The sequence below is a fragment of the Myodes glareolus genome, chromosome 21 (assembly GCF_982192425.1).
Source record: "Myodes glareolus chromosome 21, mMyoGla1.1, whole genome shotgun sequence".
Classification (NCBI taxonomy): domain Eukaryota; kingdom Metazoa; phylum Chordata; class Mammalia; order Rodentia; family Cricetidae; genus Myodes; species Myodes glareolus.
Window position 1 is genome coordinate 6,119,810 of NC_142046.1, and position 21,160 is coordinate 6,140,969.

Sequence of the window (21,160 nt, forward strand, 5' to 3'; positions counted from 1 at the left end):
TCCAGGGACTATGCCAAGCTCTTTTGACTTCCCCCAGCACCAGAGGCATTTAGGCAAAACTATCCCTAAGAAACTACATTGCTTTTAAAGAGTTACCTGAAAATTCTGGAACTAAAAAGTATAATAAGCAATAAATGTTTAGTAATACTTAGTATTCAGAATGCCCCCTCATGTAGCCCTTCCTTTTGATTTTTTTTCTAAATTAGTTATTTTTTTATTATTTTTTTGTATTTTTTTTTTTTTTGCTTTTTTGTTTTTGTTTTTTTGAAACAGGGTTTCTCTCTATCTTTGGAGCTTGTCCTGGAACTAGCTCTGTAAACCAGGCTGGCCTGGAACTCAGAGACCCACCTGCCTCTGCCTCCTGAGTGCTGGGATTAAAGACATGTGCTACCACTGCCTGACTTATTTTATTAATTTTTAAGATATTTCTTAAACAGTAACAGTTTCTTGGTTTTATTATCTGTATTTTTTTTTTCATCAAGCAGTCTTAACCTGATTTTGCAGTTGTTCACTCCGGTTTATGAGCAACTAATGATAAACTATTATGGCCTGCGGTATAACTTACTAAAGAAACAAACAGAAAAGATAAAGTGAGTCATTGGAATACAGTACTTTCCTTTCTCAGGACTGACATACTCATGCTATCAGCTTTACTCGCATGTCTCAGTTCATGTATAAATCGAGGAGACTTATAACAGGAGACTGAGTCATAAAATATATGTGAACTTTTACTGTATTTTGCATCTTTTAACTTTTGGAAACAAGCACATTTTTTCTTAAGAAACATTATTAAACAGAAAACATTAATATTGTCATGTTGTTACCTATTTGTGAATATTGTTTTAGATTCATTCTGTACTATTTCATGGAAAACTGGAAGAAGAGAGCAGCTGCAGCCTTTATTTGTTTTAGGTCATCTATTTGAGAGTGATGTCCAGCATACTACCTTTGCTGATCCTTTGCTTCAGAACATGGACCCGCTGGAATCAGTGCTGGCCTCTTGCTTTGCTGATTGTGTTTGTGACCCTTAGATTGTAGGGAATGGAAGTGAGCAGCAGCTGCAGAAAGAGCTCGCAGATGTGCTGATGGACCCTCCCATGGATGACCAGCCAGGGGAAAGGTCACAGCCAGATGGTGAAGGAGATGGGCCTCTTTCTAATCAACTCTCAGCTTCATCTACCATTAACCCTGTGCCACTAGTAGGACTTCAAAAACCAGAGATGAGTTTGCCAGTGGAACCTGGACAAGGAGGTTAGGATTGCTGCATTGCTTATATATCTGAAGGTTATTGTTTTTAATACTTGAGTGTTTTTCTGTCCTATACTAGATTCAAGAATTTGAAAACCATATAAGTTCTCTAAAAGCTCCATATTGTAGACCTAAGAAGTTGTCAAATATATATGCCATTCTGACCTTTCCTTTAACTTTTTCTGTTATACCAAAGAATGAAAAACAATAGTTGGCCACTGAATGTGCATTTGGCTTAGATGTAAATTATAAAATCAGAACAAATTAGGGAACAGAAAGAGGAGTCAGAGCTGAATCTCAGGTTACATTTTGGGTTTGGAATTAACATCAGTGCCTGAAAATCTTGGTGTTAGAGTTCAAGTGTAAGCTTCCTAGCTTCTATGGGCATTCTATCTGTCTATCTGTCTGTCTGTCTGTCTGTCTATTTATCTATCTATCTATCTATCTATCTATCTATCTTTCTCTCTATCTATCTCTCTCTTTCTCTCTCTCTCTATCTATCTATCTATCTTTCTCTCTCTCTATCTATATATCTATATATATAATTTTGCCCACTGGAAATTTGGCATACTATATTAATAGTTCTTGATTTTTTTTTGAACCTAAATGTGTCTTTTAGATGTTTATTTGCTGTTCAGACCAATACTATTCAAATAGAGAAGAAGAAGCATATTCTTATATTTTGTTTCTTTCAGATTCTGAAGTGTCAAGTCCCTTCACACCAGTGGCTGATGAGGATAGTGTGGTTTTTAGTAAACTAACTTACTTAGGCTGTGCCTCAGTAAATGCTCCCCGGAGTGAAGTGGAGGCCTTGAGGATGATGTCCATCTTGAGAAGTCAGTGTCAGATTTCTCTGGATGTGACCCTCTCAGTGCCGAATATATCTGAAGGAACTGTGAGGTAAGTCTGGCCTCTGTGAAGTGCTGTTGCACAAGGAAGCACTCACTAGTAGGTAACATATGCCATATTCATATCCTCCTCGACTTGCAACCCTCATGAGAAATGGATGCTCATTTGTACATGCTCCACATCCCAATCCTGTGTAGACTATTAGAGATTTAAATGATCTGGGGATAATTGAAACATACTGACAATGAAAGAAAGATTTCCTCTTTTTTTAAAAAAAATGAGAAACCAGAGGTCCAGAGAAGTCCTAGAAATGAGTATTGTTTATTCAAAGACATAAAGATAGCCATGACATGTTATCAACGAGTTAAGTAAAGAATTGCTAATTCAGAAATATGTTTATTTCAGAAAAATAACATGAGCTAAAAAGAAACTTTTAATTTTACTTTCTTGTTGATAATCAGTTAAAATCTTGACTCATGTATATGCCAAGGAAATAGCTGTGTATCACAAGGATATGAATTCAAAGGAATATGGCACTAGCTTATGATCCCAGTGCTAGGGAGGCAAACAGATGGATCCCTGGGCCTCACTGGTCAGTCAGTCTCAGTGTGTGTATGTCATTTCTCTCTCTCTCTCTCTCTCTCTCTCTCTCTCTCTCTCTCTCTCTCTCTCTTTGTTTCTGTGTGTGTTTGTCTGTCTGTTGACTGTCTGTTTATGTGTTTCTCTGTCTGGTGGGAGGGCGCTCACACACACTGTAGATTTCTCCTGAGCAATAGCTCCAAGTAAATCTTGTATCTTCATGTGTAGTCACACACCCAATACCAAACTCTTTGTGTGTATATGTGTGCTCACCTTTGTGTTGCAGTAATAGAACCCTAGAGAAATGATTTTTAAAAAAGAAGTATTCATTTTGGTAAGTGGTTTCAGAGGTTTTAGTCCAAGGTCAGCTGCTCAGTGTCTCTCTGCCTGGTGAGGTATCACAGCAAAAGGCCTTGGTAAAGGAAATCTTTTATTTATTTATTTATTTTACTTTTTTTTGTTTTTTCGAGACAGGGTTTCTCTATACTTTTGGAGCCTGTCCTGGAACTAGCTCTTGTAGACCAGACTGGCCTAGAACTCACAGAGCTCCTCCTGCCTCTACCTCCCAGGTGCTAGGATTAAAGTTGTGCGCCACCACCGCCTGGTGATAGAGGACATCTTACCTCATGGTAGTCTAAGTAGAGAGAAACAGAACAAGTGGCAGAGAAAAGATAGGTATGTCCCAGTGACCTATTTCATCCAGCTGTGTCCTGTTGTCCAAAAGGTCTACCACCTCTTAATGTAGCACTGACAGCTTTCAGTGCACGAGTCTGATAGTTCATACTAAAGTCATACAGTGTATATGGATGGGCGTGTGTCTGTATATGTGTTTATAAATCTACATATACATGCATATATAATTGTCAGTACATTTTTGCTGGCAGTAGAATTACATATGATGTGTATTATATTTCCTTCATTTAGTTTTATGTTGTGAGCCTTTTACCATGTCAGTAGATTTGTTTTAGTTTATGATAGGTGCATAAACATATTAATAACCATTTCTTTTTAAATATTTTTAATTCATGTGCATGGGTATTTTGTCTCTATATATATCTGTATGAGGGTGTCGGGTACCCTGGAACTGAAATTACAGACATTTGTGAGCTTCCATATGAGTGTTGAGAATTGAACCCAGGTCCTCTGGAAAATCAACCAGTGCCCTTAACAGCTGAACCATCTCTCCAGCTCAACTTCTTCTTCCCTTTTTAAATTCTTTTATCTATTTATTTATTTTGGTTTTTCGAGACTGGGTTTCTCTGTATAATAGCCCTGACTGTCATGGCACTCGCTTTGTAGACCAGGCTGGCCTCATACTCACTGAAATCCACCTGCCTCTGCCTCCCGAGTGCTGGGATTAAAGGTGTGTGGTCAGTTATTATGGAGTTATTTAGTGCCTTATAAGTGGGTGGGTAATTTGCTTGATCTTAATTTCCTTAGGATACATTCCTGGTATACTTACTGGCTCAAAAGTCTCCCCATTGTTACTGCTTTTATTGTGTTTAGAAAATAATTGATCAGGGGCTGGAGAGATGGCTCAGTGGTTAAGAGCACTGACTGCTCTTCCAGAGGACCCGAGTTCAATTCCCGGCACCCACATGGCAACTCACACCTGTCTGTAACTCCAGTTCCAGGGGAACCCAACAGACACACACACAGGCAAAATACCAATAAACATAAAAGAAAAATAATAAATTATTAAAAATAATAATTGATCCAATTTATACTTTGATCAGTAGTTTCTGTGTTTTTCAGTACCCTTAGAAACATGCTGGGTTTTCAGCCAGGCAGTGGTGGCGCATGCCTTTAATCCCGGCACTTAGGAGGCAGAAGCAGGCAGGTCTCTGTGAGTTGGAGACCGGCCTGGTCTACAGAATGAGTTCCAGGACAGATTCCCAAAACTACAGAGAAACCCTGTCTTGAGAAACAAAAAACCAAAAACCAAAAAAACCAAAAAAAAACCCCAAAAGATTAATTCTGATTACTTTTAATGTGTATTTCAAAGTGAATGCTTATTCTAACAACTGAAATTATACTTTGTACTAATATAGTTTCCTTTGGTAAGGAAACAAGAAAACATCTGTCTTGCCCCACATTCTCAGCCTTTATGAAAGTGTCTTTAACCTGAGTTACAGCCCCTTTTGGGTTCTTCCATTTTGAATAGGGATCCTAGAACGTTTCCCATTGACAGCTTTGCCGTGCAGTGTGGAAATTGTATAGCTACTTCTTGACCTTTCGTCACTATCTTTAGTGCCCTAAAGAGTCTAAAATATCATAGCTATCACATAAATACTTATGGAGTAAGTAGATTTGATTGGGTGATGTCCTTTTGATTTGCATTAACTATGCTTTGGATTTAATATGTGGTTTTGAGCAATGGTTTTTGTGCTCAATCATGAACTGCATTTTTTTTTCTACTTTTATAAACAGAACATTCTTTTAAAAAGATAACCAGATGCAAAAGTTTCACAGTCTGTTTAGTTAGTCTTAATTTAGTTAGTACTGGTTTTGTCTTTATTTTAGTTGCAGGCTATAAGACTCATGTTTGGTGATGTTGATATTTTTCTATAGGCCTCTCCCAAACATGCACTTCTCTAGATTAACATGGAATTATGTGATCAGTCCCTTCAACATCCCTATGTGATTTATGTATCAAAATTCAGTATACTTGGCTAACATACTAAAAGTGGCTTACATTATCATCTTTCTGGACAGAGTTCTTGAGTCCTAATATAAATATAATACGTTACGCATAATAAATTTCTTTTTTTTTCTTTTTTTTTGTCTGAACAGACTTTTAGATCCTCAGACCAACACTGAAATAGCAAACTACCCTATCTACAAGATCCTCTTCTGTGTCAGAGGACACGATGGTACCCCTGAAAGTGACTGTTTTGCATTCACTGAAAGTCACTATAATGCAGAGCTCTTCAGGATACATGTATTTCGCTGTGAAATACAAGAAGCTGTAAGTCTTTAAGGGAGGACTACAAATGAGATTTCACCACCATTACTGCAAATGGCACAGGACAGGGAGATACTAAATGGGTGAAATGATCCTGGGGTTTGCTGGCTAGCCATTCTAGTTTAAACAGAGTTCCCGGTTCGATGAGAGACTCTTTCTCAGAAATTAGGGAATAATGAATGAAGACACCCAGCTGACCTATGCACACACGCTAATGAGCACACCCGTGCACTTGTACATGCAGTGCTGTAAGAAGCCTGATGGTGATCGGCTGAGTGGATTAGACCCACATTCTTACCCTGACACATGACACATTTGCAAGCTGTTCTGTCCTGAGTTTGTCCTAAATTGTTAGAGCCATGCTTGTTATTAAAAGTATATTTACATAGAATCTGACATTAAGGATGTGATTTTTTTTTCAGTTAAGTTTTTTAATTGCACATGTATGTGTGTGTATTTTTAACTATCTCTGTTTTTAAAAAATCCCTCTGATGATTTTGTTTTAAAACCTAACAAATTAGATAATTAACTAAAAAAGTGGGTAAGGGAAAGACAAGTATTACTTTCTCCCAAGTAAATAAGTATTTAACCTCAATAAAACTAATTTCTGCTTAACTTATGTAGTTATTATGATTGCACGTTTGTGTACATGTTGGGGGATGTGGAGTTCAGTTGGCAACTTTATGGCATCGATTCCTTCCTTCCATCCTTACGAGGGTTCCAGGGATCTGGCTCAGGTCTCTAGGCTTGCATAGAAACCGTCTCCACCTGCTTTATCATCTCACTCACCCTCAGATGTGCTGTAGACCTCCTCAGTGGTAGCCTGGTGACTTTCTACCATTACCCAGATAAAGATACAGAGCGTACCTGGCATTTGGGAATGATTTTATTTGTTATCCCATCCTCCAACCTCTAAAAAAAACATAATTACTATTCTGAGCCATATCCCCAAATGTTGATTTTGCTTATTTCTTGTAAAGGATGTCTGTTATATAACAAATGCTTTTGTGAGTCAGGGGGTAGAGAGTGTCTCCTGTCTAATGATAACAGCCAATTTCCTGACATGTCTGCTTGTAGGTAAGCCGGATCCTTTACAGTTTTGCCACTGCCTTCCGCCGTACTGCCAAGCAGACCCCACTCTCAGCCACTGCCACGCCGCAGACTCCAGACAGTGACATTTTTACCTTCTCTGTGTCTTTAGAAATAAAAGAAGATGATGGTAAAGGTTATTTTAGGTAAAGCATCTTACCTGTTTATTTTGTGAATTTATTTAGTACACTATTATCTATGGTACAGAAGAAATTAGGTCAGATTAAATACCTTTCATACTTAAAATGGTTTTTCCTTCAAGGAGTAAGTCAATGACAGCAATAAAGGGGGGAAAGATAGATTTATAGTGTCAATGTTTAAAGAATTTAAAGTGTTGAATTCATCTTATAGAGTACCTGTTACTTTATTATTTTAGTCAAAATGGCTCTAGCTGACTAATGATAAGAATTATGGCCTAAGTTAAGTAGACTACATTTATAGCTAAATTTGTGTCTTAGCTTTACCATTGCTGTGATGACCAAAGCAACCTGGAGAGGAAAGGATTTATTTAACTTATGCTAAATCACATTTTATCATTGAAGGAAGCCAGCAAACACAAATTCAAACAGGATAGGAACTTAGAGTCAGGAGCTGGTCCAGAGGCCATGAAGGAATGCTGCTTACTGGCTTGTTCTCCATGGCTTATTCAGTCGGCTTTCTTATGAAAACCTGGACCACCAACCCAGGGATGGCTCCACCCAGAATGGACTGGGCTATCTCCCCCACCACCACCCCAGTCACTAAGAAAATATCACTAAGATATTAAGGAAAGTCCTACAAGCTTGACTACAGCCAAACCTTATGGAGGCATTTTCTTATTTGAGGTTCCTTCCAGATGACATTAGCTTGTACCAAGTTGACAAAACTATTTAGCACAATTTGTCTTTTTTTAAAGTGTGGTTTATTTTAATGACCTTAAGATTTTTGACATCCAGTTTTACCACTAAAGTTTATCTAATCTTATTAGAAGGAGAAATATGAGTTGAAGATAATTTAAGTTTATGTTCTTCTTATTATTTAATTTCGTGCATTCATTCATTCATTCATTTATCCTTTGACCTCACTAGGATGCCAGATTGGCTTACAACTCACAATGTAAACTGGGTGTGATGGCTCATGCCTTTTATTCCAGGATTTGGGAGGCAGAGGCAGGTGGGTCTCTGAGTTTAAGGCCAGCCTGACATCCTAATCTACAGAGAAAGTACCAGGACAGCCAAGGTTAATCAGAGAATGTCTGTCTTTGGGGGATTTGTGCGTGTGTGTGTGCGTGTGTGCGTGCGTGCGTGTGGTCGGGGAAAGGTCCTCAAAATGTAGCTCAGACTGGCCTCAAATTCATAGTAATTCTCCAGTAAGCCTCCTAGGGACTGAGATTACAGGTGTGAGCCACCTTACCTGACTAGTTTGGTTTTAAAAAAAAATAATATTTTTTTGAGTAATAGGAAGGACCCAGAAATAAACATCAAAACTTGGGTCTAGTTGCTGATACTTCACCAGTGTGGCCATTTGGAAGTTCCTTTACCTTTCCTGTCTGCAGTTTCCTTATTCGTGAAATGCAGTGGCCAGAAGTAGATTCTTTCTGTCTGAAGTTATGGTTGCAAGATGACTAGGTTTTTTTTTTTTCATATAGCTCATATCATAAAATGAGTGATCATAATTAATAATTGTATGTACAAGTCTCTTCTATGGTGCCTCATAAAATTGGTAGAATCAAATTAAGAGGAAAATATATGATTTCTAGTAATTTGTTAAGTGAAAAGCACAACAGCTGACTGGTTTTTCTTAAACTGCTGTCTCTGAACTTTTCACGTCATCTGGTGGCAAATTTTATTAAAAAATAATATGTATTACATTGTAATATAAAACAGTTTAGGAAAATTTACCCCTGAGAAACTTTCAAAATGATTGGTTGGTTGACTGGCTGACTGGTTGCTCAGTTGTTTGGTTGACTGATTGATTTGATCTCATTTAACCTTCTGAGCAACTCAGGTGGAATTACGTCTTGGCCTCCCAAGACTAAGGTATGATCTTAGCTCCTAAGGTGTACAGTGGGAATTAAATGTAAAGGTCCTTGTTTGGGTAATGTAGTCATAGGACAAGAAATGTAATTTGGCCCCCGGTATTCAGTTAAGTGAATTCCCACTGAATTTCCTTTCCATCTGCTTCCTACAATGCATCCTTTGAGGCCATGGCCTGAAAGACACTCTGAGTCATGTTGTTCTGTGTCACTGAAGACTGAACCCAGGGCATATTAGGCAAGCACTCTACTGTTAAGCTGTATTTTACTCAGTCTATTAGTGTTACAAGTTGCTGAAAGAGTCTATTTGTTTACATTTAACCATCCTTAGACCACAATAGGCTAAGGTTCATAAGGACAGTTGAAATTGAGGCCTGTCTGTAATGGATTAAATAAAAAATGCTGCAGGATCTCCGGCGGCTGCAGCGCCAAAAACACTGCTGGTCCTCGAGTGGCACAGTGGGCAGCAGGTCCCAAGAGCAGCCAGTCCTAGGGAAGGACTGGTGCAGGTCTCTGAGTAGAGGCAGTGGACCATGTGGCAGCAGGCAGCGAACAGCAGGTCCCGAGAGCAGCCAGTCAGGGACTGTGCAGTTCCCTAAGTGGCTCTGCAGCAGGCCACAAGGAGAGACAGATGGACATGCCACAAGACCACACTACAGGTCTCCGAAGGTGGCTGGTCCTGGGGAGGGAGAAACAGAGATATGGATAGGCACGCCATGCAGAATGAGGTTGGATATTTATTTAGTGGATTATGGAAGGGAAGGGGGAGAAGGGGAGAAGAAACAGGGAGAGAGAGAAGTGGGGAGAGGAAGAAGCTGCTCTTTGAGAGGGAGATGGAAAAGGAAGGAATTCAGGCTGCAGGAAGGAAGATCCGCCTGCCTCAGCAGACAGGGGAGGGAGTGGGCATGGCTTGTCTTTTAAAGGAGACAGGACAGATCATTATATTCCCATCTCTTTTTTATAATAAAAAGGCGGAGGTTAGGCACCACACATTAAAGTAATTGGTGCAGTGGATCATCAAGACTGCTTCCTGCTTTTATGTGTGTGTTGTCTTTTGGGGAGGGAACCTGAGAAAGCTGGGTGCTGATCACATCCTGGTGTAGCTGATCTGTTTGTTCCCGTCCAGTGCTTGTGGTATGGAAATGTCTGGTGTCTCTTACACTTGTTTAAGGTATTGGCAGAACAGAAGACAAAGGTAAATTAAGAAAAAAAAGAACATGTTTGTCATTTCTAAACTCCTCTGCTGGAATTTTTTGTTTGTAATGAAAGCATTACAAAATATGGGTTGGCAAATGCAAAAATGCACATATATTCCACAGTAGTATGTAAGTGATGAATACCTACAAGTTTTCAACTACGCATGTATTTTATCTACCAAGTTCTGTTGCCATTGAATTAGTATTTTAGAGCAATAAGATAGTTTAGTCTTGCTGCATAAAAGCTAATTGCCACTTGTGCTGTCACCTTTGAGATCAGTGCAGCTGGAGAATATATGGGAGATTAGGTAATGGTTTTGGTAAAGAGGCATTTTAAGACTTTTAAACTTTCTTAAGCTGGCATTTATTGGCTACTCATAATAACAACAGCAATAGTATTCATTTCATAAGGTAATCACTACCTAAGGACAGTAACTTGTCATGGTTAGACAATAAATAAATTGGTTACCCTTTTTTCCATCAATCATACTGACTTCTATTTTCTTTTTTGCTACTACTTGTAAACCAGATAGAAAACAATCAAAAATCTGAGACTTTAAAATAATTGTTAAGGTGTCTGACAAGAAAATTGATATTAATGAAATGTGTTGGCCTTGCAGTGCTGTTCCCAAGGACAAGGACAGGCAATGCTTTAAACTTCGACAGGGAATCGATAAGAAGATTGTCATCTGTGTGCAACAAACAGCTAACAAAGAACTTGCCATTGAAAGGTAAACATTTCTCTATGTTTATCTTAAATATGAGTTTTGGGTTTTATCTGTCTGGTAGAATAGTCATACATTGTATTAAAAATTCACTCTCAAAGTACTTTCACTCCTTGGTAATTCTTTTTTTTGTTTTGTTTTGTTTTTTGTTTGTTTGTTTTTTTCAAGAGAGGTTTCTCTGTGTAGCTCTGGTTGTTCTGGAACTAGCTCTGTAGATTAGGCTGGTCTCGAACTCAGAGATCCACCTGCCTATGTCTCCTGAGTGCTGGATTTAAAGGTGTGTGCCAACACTACCTGGCTCTTGGTATTCTTTTGTATTTACTGTAGTGTTTCATTACTCTGAAATCACTCGTAAATCTTCAGTTAGTAGTGCTAATCTCCAGTATGTGGTAACTGTTATGGTAAAAGTACAATGCTGCAGGTCCCTGAGTAGCAGCAGCAGCCAACTTCGGCAGGTCAGCTGGTAACATGAGACAAGGTAAGAGACAGAGACAGGGAATGCCATGCAGCATGAAGTTGGATATTTATTTAGTGGGTTATGAAGGGGAGAAGCAGAAGAGCAGAGAGAGGGAGAGGAGGAGAGACAAGTAGAGGAAAAGAGAAGCTACCTCTTCGGGAGAGAGAGGGAAAGGAAGGAGCTTAGGCTGAAAGTGGACAGGAGAGGGAATGGGTGGGGTTTGTCTCTTAAAGGGACAGAACAGACCATTACAGTAGTAAAAGACAAAATTTGTTTAAGGTAAAGATGATGATTGTGACAATACTGATTTATTATAATGCTCCTTTTCCACCCATAAGAAAATTGTTAAGTACATAACTTAAAATATATGTGTGTGCTGTTAGTTTTATCACAACTTTATGTCAGTTCTTTTATTTTTTTTTCTTTTTTTTTTTTTTTCAGGTGCTTTGGTCTTCTCCTTAGCCCAGGAAAAGATGTCCGAAATAGTGATATGCATTTGTTGGACTTGGTAAGGTTTTTGTCATAATTTATTTTGGTTTTGGTTGGTTCTTATTAGAAGATTATAAACTATTTCTATTTCATTAATGTATTGGTTTACTTTCTCACACTGGACTCAAAACATGTTTATATAAGTATTTATTTAGGCTACAAAGCAATGCACAAGGATAAGGGAATTTCCTCTCCCCTCCCCAAAGGATTCACAAGTCTGACCTTGAATGAATAGCTCAGCCTTAGTGTCTTTTACTTTGTTTTGTCATTTGTTCCCCTACCCCACCACACCCCAGACAGGTGTTTCTCTGTAGCTTTGGAGCCAGTCTTGGAACTCCAAGCCAGTTCGAGGCTGGCCTTGAACTCACAAAGATCCTCCTGCCTCTGCCTCCCAAGTGGTGGGATTAAAGCTGTACGCCATGACCGCCAAACCAGCCTTGGTGTTTAGGCCTAGGTAGTATTGATAATAATTTTTGTATACTTATCAGGTAGGATTGATGTGAGAATCAAGCTGCTGTGTATTTTATTCACAAGCAGAAGTAGTTGTGCATGATGGCATATGCCCATAACTTCAACACTTGGGAGGTTGAGGCAGTCACACAGTCAGACCTTATCTCAAAAAAACAAAACAAAACAAAACAGCAAAAAAAAAAACAACCAAGTTCAAAACAGAAAACTGAAGCAAAAATTCATGTAAGTAGTAGGAGGTATTAAGGTTATTGCTGTTATATGAAAATCATTTGAAAAACTAAAAGTTACATGGTGATCATTCTCTTGACAGAAAATTCAACATAGGACTTTGAGAGGTAAATTACCCTGATTTTTTTTCCCATTTGTTGTGATTTATATACATTTACCTTATATAACTTTAGGAACAGTTATGAAAATAATTGACGTGTCTTTAATCTTAACTGTAACCATTCAGTGCACTTCTGCCTTTAAATAAAACTCTGATTCTTGAGCAGCTTTACACAAGGCTGCATCAGTGCCTTCTCTGTTTCACAATACTGTTCAATAGAAGGCCATTTTATTGTCTTTTGAGTTCTGATGGATGATGGCTGCCACAAGAAAAGCCGCCTGCACTGTGGATTGTGTCAGAGTTGTGTATGGTGCCTTTGATACTGGAAATTCAATAAATTCACTTGAATATATTCAAAGTGACTTTGCTTGTTTGGTTATAGATATTGTACTCCCAGGAGGAAGAAATGACATAGAAAGAACTGAGTATCAAACACTATAAATTATGTCACCTTAGAGTCAGAATTGATAGCATAGGAGTTCAGAAACTAGACTTGAATCATTTCTTCCACTAACCAAATTTTGAACTTAAACTGCTAATATGAAAATTAGATTTATTTATTTCAGATCATCAAGATAAAAATGAATATAAGGTTTTAGAGAGCCATTCAGATTTCATTAATGGTTTGCTGTTTCATCCCAGAGAAGGCCAACCAATTGCAAGAGTGAGTAATTACTGTACCTGCAGTGATAATCTTGGAAGGAAGGCAAACAACTCATTTTCCCCCGTCTGGAACAAGTGTGCTAGCATCCTGAGAAAGCTTTTAAGTTGATGGTCACAGAGGCAAATAGAACAGTCTAGTTTTGTGCTTTTGGGACATAATTGTCCTTTGAGTCAGAACAGGTACGATTAATGTCAACACACTCATGCTTCATAAGCACCTTCAAAATTGTAGCTTTTATAGGAAGTGATCGGTTAATTTGGGACATAACTTGACCGGTTAGCCTTTTCACGTGGATTCAGGCTATGTAGTCAGGTCATCTGCAATTAGTAAAAGTTATTTTGCGACCACTGGGTTTGATACATGACAAGTCAGTTTCAAATTACTCCATCTTCCTTGGTTTTGAGATATTGGATCTCCCTCTTGCCTAGCATAGTACTGTCCCACAGTGTGGGATGTGGGAGAGATCGTAAGCAGCTATTGTTCTGGGTGACTTGAAATGTACGATTTTTGCAGTACTTTAGATTCCTGGATGGTTTTAGCATATATTTTGGAGACTTCCACACTGAATATCAAATATATGTAAATTCTTAAAAATTACTACAATCCCTATCAAAATTATGTATTTTGAATTCCTGTTTTTAAAAGCCTCAAGATGAAGATAAGCCCACTTTTTCATCAAGGTTTTACTTTTACTCTTTTCTCTAGGAGTCGATGGGCAAAAGCTCAGATGGAAAGTCATATGTTATTACTGGAAGCTGGAATCCAAAATCCCCACATTTTCAAGTTGTGAATGAAGAAACTCCTAAAGGTGGTGCAGAGTTTTAAGACTTACTTATTCTTATTTTTCATGAATGGATATTTTGGCTACATGTGTATCTGTGAAACTCATTCATACCTGGTGCTGACAGAAGTTAGGGAGGACGTAAATCTCTTGAAACTAGCTGCTAGATAATTATAGACTGCTGTGTGAATGGTGGGAATTAAACCTGACTCCTCCAAAAGAGAAGCAAGTACTCTTAACTATTGAGCCATCAGTATCAGCCCATGGGTGCGTGCCATCACCCCTGGCCTGATAATAGAAAATTTTAACATACTCATTTTTAGAAAACTTTGGCGAAACAATTGGAATAATTCTGAAGTTTTTTTCTAAATTTAACCTAAAAACAATATCACTTTTGCTTATTTTTTTCTTTCCTTCCTTTCTCTTTCTTTTTTCTTCCCTTTTTTCATTACACTTATGTCAGTGAGCTGGGTAGTGGTGGCACATGCCTTTAATCTCAGCACTCTGGAGGTAGCATCAGGCAGATTGTTGTAAATTTGAGACCATCCAGGGCAACATGTTTTGGGTTTTTGTTTGTTTGTTTGTTTATTTTTTGTTTGTTTAGACAAGGTTTCTCTGTAGCTTTGGAGCCTGTCCTGGAACTAGCTATTGTAGACCAGGTTGGCCTCTGACTCACAGAGATCCACCTGCTTCTGCCTCCTGAGTGCTGGGATTAAAGGAGTGTGCCACCACCACCCAGCTTGTTTTTTATTTAATTAACTTTTTTTTCATTTATTTTACTTCTATCTACTCCCCTCTCCATCCATTTCTCCTCCATCTCCATTCAGAAAGGGGCATGCCTTCTGTGGTTTTGAACATAGTGTGATATATCAAGTTGAGTTAGTACTGAGCTCCTACTCCTGTAGCAAAGCTGGACAAGGTAATCCAGCATGGGGAACAGGTTCCCAAAAACCAGTAAGTACCAGGGACAGGTCCTGATCTCACTGCTAGGAGCCTTACAAACAGACCAAGCTACACAACTGTGACACACATGCAGAGGACATAGGAAATTCTCTACAAGCTCCTTAACTGTTGATCCAGAGTCCATGAGCTCCCACGAGCTCAAGTCAGCTGTCTCTGTGGGTTCCCCATCATGATCTTGACCCCCACTTGTTTGTAACACTCCCTCCTCCCTTTCTTCAACAGGACTCCCAGAGCTCAGCCCAGTACCTGCATCAGTTACTGGATAGAAGATCTCTGATGAAAATTAGGGTAGTCACCAATCTGATTATAGGGAGGCCAGTTCAGGTGTCCTGCCCACTACTGGTAGGAGGCTTTGCTGGGGTCGGGAATCCTGGGAGTTTCCCTGGCACTAGTTCTCTCCCTAACCCATAAGTGCCCCCCCATCAAGATGTCTCTTTTCATTCTCTCCCTCTGTCCCACCTCCAGCCTTCCTCCCACACCCAGCCTGCCCAAACTGCTCCCTCAAATCCCCCATTCACTCCAACTCTGGTCCTCAGTTTACCCAGAAGATCTCTTCTATTTCCCCTTCCCAGGGAAATTCATGCATCTCTCTTTGGACCCTCCTTGTTATCTAACCTCTTTGGGGTTGTGGATTGTAAGTTGGCTATTCTATATCTTACTCCTAATATCTACAAATTTCATGATGTTATTATTATTTACAGCGGAGTAATACTCCATTGTGTAAATATACTACAGTTTCTTTATCCATTCTTCGGTTGAGGGGCATCTGGGTTATATCCAGGTTCTGGTTATTATAAATAATGTTGCTATGAACATAGCTGAGCACATGTCCTTGTGGTATGATTGAGCATCCTTTGGGTATATCCCCAAGATTGGTATAGCTGAGTCTTGAGGTAGATTGAGTCCCAATTTTCTGAGAAACGACCATATTGATTTCCAAACTGACTGTACAAGTTTGCACTCTTACCAACAGTGGAGGAGTGTTTTTGTTACTCCACATCCTCTCCTGCATAGACTGTCATTAATATTTTTATCTTAGCCATTCTGACAGGTATAAGATGGTATCTCAGAGTAGTTTTGATTTACATTTCCCTAATGACTTAGAATAAACAATTCTTTAAGTGTGTTCCAGCCATTTGAGATCCTTCTATTGAGAATTCTTTGTTTAGATCTGGTTTTCATTTTTAAATTGGATTATTTGGTATTTTGATTTCTAGTTTCTTGAGTTCTTTATATATTTTGGAGATCAGCCCTCTGTCAAATGTGAGGTTGGTGAAGATCTTTTCCCATTCTGTAGGATGCTGTTTTGTCTTATTGAAGTGGCCTTTGCTTTGCAGAAGCTTTTCAGTTTCAGGAGGTCCTGTTTATTGTTGTTCTCATTGTCTGTGCTACTGGTATTATATTCAGGAAGTGGTCTCCTGTGCCAATGTATTTAAGACTGTTCACCATTTTCTCTTCTATCAGCTTCAGTGTAACTGGGTTTATGTTGACATCGTTGATTGACTTGGACATGAGTTTTGTACAGGGCGATAGATATCAATCTATTTGTCTTTTTCTTTATTTATACCAGCTTTCTGGTATAAATGGATAAATGTGGAAGATGCTTTCTTTTCTCCATTCTACAATTTTGTCTTCTTTTTAAAAAGTCATATGTTCATAGGTGTGTCAATTTATGTCAGGGTCTTTGATTAGATTCCATTAATCTTAGTGTCTGTTTTTACACTAATACCAAAATGTTTTTATTACTATAACTCTATAGTAGAGCTTGAAGTCGGGGATGGTGATAGCTTCAGAAATTCCTTTATTGTACTGTGTTGTTTTAGCTATCCTGGGTTTTTTTGTGTAATAGCCTTGCCTGTTCTGGATCTCAATTTGTAGACCAGGCTGGCCTCAAACTCAAATAGATCTGCCTGCCTCTGCCTTCTGAGTTCTGGGGTTAAAGGTGTGTGCTACCACTGCCTGGTTAAAAAGCCAGTACTAACAAAATTAACAACTTGAGAATCTACAGGGTTTGTGCAGGAGACTTAAGAGATGTATAGCACTTTTGTAGACATGGTCTGACTGTGTATTTCTTTCTGCCGGACTGTTGTCACTACCTAATTCTACTTCAGGAATCCTACCTAGGATCAGAGTTCTCAGTGTGAAAAAAGATTTCAGCTGCTTGTCTAATATTTTATTTTCCATGTCTGCTTACAAAATTTTCATAGTTGACCTTAAGGTATCAATTAAACCTTAAAATCAATTACTTCTCCAGTGATTACATGAACAAATATATTTCTTTATTTTTTCTTTCTTGTTTCTCTCCCTATCTAGATAAAGTGTTGTTCATGACAACAGCTGTGGATTTGGTGATAACAGAAGTACAGGAGCCCGTTCGTTTTCTCTTGGAGACGAAAGTTCGAGTTTGTTCGCCTAATGAAAGGTTGTTCTGGCCCTTCAGCAAACGCAGCACTACTGAAAACTTCTTTCTGAAACTGAAGCAGGTACTTTGTCCCCCAGGGGGATAAAAAAGTAGGATCAAATCTGAGGCTGATCAGTCATTTATTATTAGATTTTTCAGAGAATCATATGCCTTTTAAATGTATTAAAAAGGAAAATAATTTAATAATTTTACTCACCTGTTGTAATCCAATACTTTTTACCTTTCCTGAAGATCCAGGGTTTGGATTTATCCTCAGCCTAAGGAATTCAAAATCTCGTGCAAGCATATTCCCGTCCTTGTCTTTATTCCACCTCTTTCAACATGGCGTTTTCACTGGATGTAAGGTTCTTCTCATCTTCCTCAGCTCCACTGCTGGGCTTACATTTTTCATTTCTGGAATGTCCAGCTGATTCTTATGGTGTGTTTTTCTTTTGTTTTAGTTGTTTTTAATTTCTTCTGAGAATTTGTTCTCTTTTGGGCAGATTTTCTTTAACACACTTGAGCATTATGTGCTACAACTCCTTCAGAAATTACTGAATGACCCTAAAGGGATGATGAGTAATATCTTCCCTTTGTCTGTATCACAGTCATGTTAATTATTTTAACAGTGCTGCTGTGTATTTAACAGATTCTATTGTGGTTTTTTTTTTTTTTTTTTTTTTGAAAAAGGTCGTTTTCTGCAGTATGAGGGCCGGCTTGTTGGGGTGTCTGTCCCGCCGGATACCCCACAGTCGGCATGCCCCAAAGAGAAAATCACACACAGGATTCCATAATGTTATAAACTGAATTGGCTCATTAGGTCAGGCTTCTTATTAGTCCTTGTAACTTATATTAATCCATTATCATTATCTATGTTAGCCATAATGGCTCAGTACCTTTTCCAGCAGGGCAGCTTACATCTTTCCTCTCCGGTGGTCTGGGCAGGAATGGCAGAGGAACCTCCCTGCTTCCCAGAATTCTCCTGTTCTCATTGCATCACCTCTACCTCCTGTCTGGTTTTCCCGCCTATACTGCCTGCCTGGCCAATCAGCGTTTTATTAAAATATGATTGACAGAATACAGACAATTCTCCCGCATCAGTTTTCCTTCTTACTTTTTTCTTAGATGGCAGTTAACTTTGACAGGAGTCAGCTATTTATCTTTCCTGTGATGGCAGTGGCTGAAATATGGTGTGTTCTTTAGCCTTCCTTGGTTCTCAATTTTCCACCACATACTGGTCCTTATTTTTTTTTAATTGATATTTATTGAGCTCTACATTTTTCTCACCTCCCTTACCTGCCTCTCCCCTCCCCCAAGGTCCCCATGCTCCCAATTTACTCAGGAGATCTTGTCTTTTTCTACTTCAAATGTAGATTAGATCTATGTAAGTCTCTCTTAGTGTCCTCATTGTTGTCTGAGTTCTCTGGGATTGTGTAGGCTGGCTTTCTTTGCTTTATGTTTTAAAACCACCTATGAGTGAGTACATGTAATAATTGTCTTTCTGTGTCTGGGTTACCTCACTCAAAATAATGTTTTCTAGCTCCATCCATTTTCTTGCAAAATTATAGCTGTTGTTATTTTTTTCTACTGTGTAGTACTCCATTGTATAAATATACCACATTTTTCTTATTCATTCTTCGATTGAGGGGCATTTAGGTTGTTTCCAGATTCTGGCTATGACAAACAAAGTTGCTATGAATATAATTAAGCACATGTCCTTGTGGCAAGATTGAGCATCAATGTTCATGAGTGAGATTGGTGTGTAATTCTCTTTCTTAATTATGTCTTTCTGTGGTTTGGGTATCAGGGTAATTGTAGCCTCATAAAAAGAGTTTGGCAATATTCCTTCTGTTTCTATTGTGTGGAACAATTTGAGGAGTATTGGTATTAGTTCTTCTTTGAAAATCTTGTAGAATTCTGAGCTGAAACCATCTGGTCCTGGGGTTTTTTGATTGGGAGACTTTTGATGATGTTTCTATTTCTTCAGCAGTAATAGGTCTGTTTAATTTGCTTATCTGGTCTTGATTTAATTTTGGTAAGTGATATTTATCCAGAAAGTTGTCCATTTCCTTTAAGCTTTCCAATTTTGTGGAGTACAGGTTTTTAAGATATGACCTGATGGTCCTCAGTATTTCCTCCGTGTCTGTTGTTATGTCCCCCTTTTTATTTCTGATTTTATTAATTTGGATATTGTCTCTCTGCCTCTTGGTCAGTTTGAATAAAGGTTTGTCTATTTTGTTGATTTTCTCAAAGAACCAGCTCTTTGTCTCATTGATTCTTTGTATTATTTTCTTTGTTTCTATTATGTTGATTTCAGCTCTCAATTTGATTATTTCCTGCCCTCTAGTTCTCTTGGGTGAGTTTGCTTCTTTTTGTTCTAAAGTTTTTAAATGTTGTGTTAATTCATTAGTGTGAGATTTTTCCAGTTTCTTTATGTAGGTGTTTAGTGCTATGAACTTTCCTCTTAACACTGCTTTCATTGTGCTCCATAAATTTGGGTGTGTAGTGTGGTCATTTTCATTGAATTTTAGGAAGTGTTTTATTTCTTCCTTTATCTCTTCCTTGACCTCTTGATGATTCAGGTGAGCATTGTTTAATTTCCATGTGTTTATGGGTTTTTTGGAATTAGTATTGCTGTTGACTTCTAGTTTTAAGCCATGATGATCTGATAAGGTACATTGGTTTATTTCAATTTTTTTGTATTTTTTGAGATTTGTTTTGTTACCAAGTATGTGGTCAGTTTTTGAGAAGGTTCCATGAGGTGCTGAGAAGAAGGTATATTCTTTTCTGTTTGGATGGAATATTCTATAGATGTCTGTTAAGTCCATTTGAGTCATAATGTCTGTTATTTCTCTTATTTCTCTGTTCATTTTTTGTCTGAATGACCTGTACATTGCTCAGAGGGGAGTGTTGAAGTCTCCCACTATTAGTGTGTGGGGTTTAAGGTATGATTTAAACTTTAGAAGTGTTTCGTTAACATATGAGGGTGCTCTTGTGTTTGGGGCATAAATTGTTCAGTATTGAAACTTCCTCTTGATGGAGTTTTCCTGTGACTAATATGAAATGACCTTCTTTGTCTCGTTTGACTGATTTTAGCTTGAAGTCTATTTTTTTATATATTAGGATAGCTACACCTGCTTGTTTCTTAGGTCCATTTGATTGGAATATTTTTCCCAACCCTTTACTCTGAGACGATGTCTGTCTTTGAGGTTGAGATGTGTTTCTTGTATGCAGAAGAAGGATGGATTCTGTTTTTGTATCCAATCTATTGGCCTGTGCCTTTTTATAGGTGAGTTGAGTCCATTTACATTAAGGGATATTAATGACCAGTGATTGCTATCTCCTGTTAACTTAGTTTTCATCATTGGTGATGTTAATTTGTGCATTTTTTTTCCCTTTGGGATTTGCTCTTAGGAGATCATCAATTGTCTGTGTTTTTGTTGGTGTAGCCATCTTCCTTGGGTTGGAGTTTTTCTTATAATGTTTTGCGTAGGATTGGGTTTGTGGCTTGGTATTGGTGAAATCTAGATTTGTCATGGAATATCTTGTTTTGTCCTTCTATGGTGATTGTCAGTTTTTCTGGGTATAGTAATCTGGGCTGGCATCTGTGGTCTCTTCATGTCTGCATAATGCTTGACCATGACCTTCTGGCCTTTGTTGTCTTCAATGAGAAGTCAGGTGTAATTCTGATAGGTCTACATTTATATGTTACATGGCAGCTCTTAATATTCTTTCTTTATTCTGTGTGTTTAGTGTTTTGATTATTATGTGGAGAGAAGACTGTTTTTTTCCAGTCTATTTGGTATTCTGTAAGCTTCTTGTATCTTCATAGGCATATCTTTCTTTAGGTAGGGAAAGTTTTCTTCTATGATTTTGTTAAAAAAATTTTCTGTGCCTATGAGTTGAACTTCTTCTCCTCTTCTATACTTATTATTCTAAGA

The 21,160-nt window shown here is 38.2% G+C and overlaps 1 protein-coding gene across 6 annotated transcripts in view; it reads left to right on the forward strand.

The window, feature by feature from the left end:
* Rabgap1 (RAB GTPase activating protein 1) overlaps positions 1-21,160 on the forward strand; it is a 140,534-nt gene that overhangs the window by 31,589 nt on the left and 87,785 nt on the right. For 3 of the 6 annotated variants that reach the window (XM_048429201.3, XM_048429203.3, XM_048429202.3), the window contains exons 3-12: positions 1,032-1,251; positions 1,944-2,148; positions 5,470-5,644; positions 6,719-6,876; positions 10,561-10,671; positions 11,564-11,630; positions 12,393-12,417; positions 12,962-13,074; positions 13,780-13,882; positions 17,132-17,301. In XM_048429201.3, coding sequence (XP_048285158.1) covers positions 1,032-1,251; positions 1,944-2,148; positions 5,470-5,644; positions 6,719-6,876; positions 10,561-10,671; positions 11,564-11,630; positions 12,393-12,417; positions 12,962-13,074; positions 13,780-13,882; positions 17,132-17,301 — 1,347 coding nt within the window. The remainder of the gene's footprint in view (positions 1-1,031; positions 1,252-1,943; positions 2,149-5,469; positions 5,645-6,718; positions 6,877-10,560; positions 10,672-11,563; positions 11,631-12,392; positions 12,418-12,961; positions 13,075-13,779; positions 13,883-17,131; positions 17,302-21,160) is intronic. The other 3 variants (XM_048429204.3, XM_048429207.3, XM_048429205.3) reach the window with 3 other exon arrangements.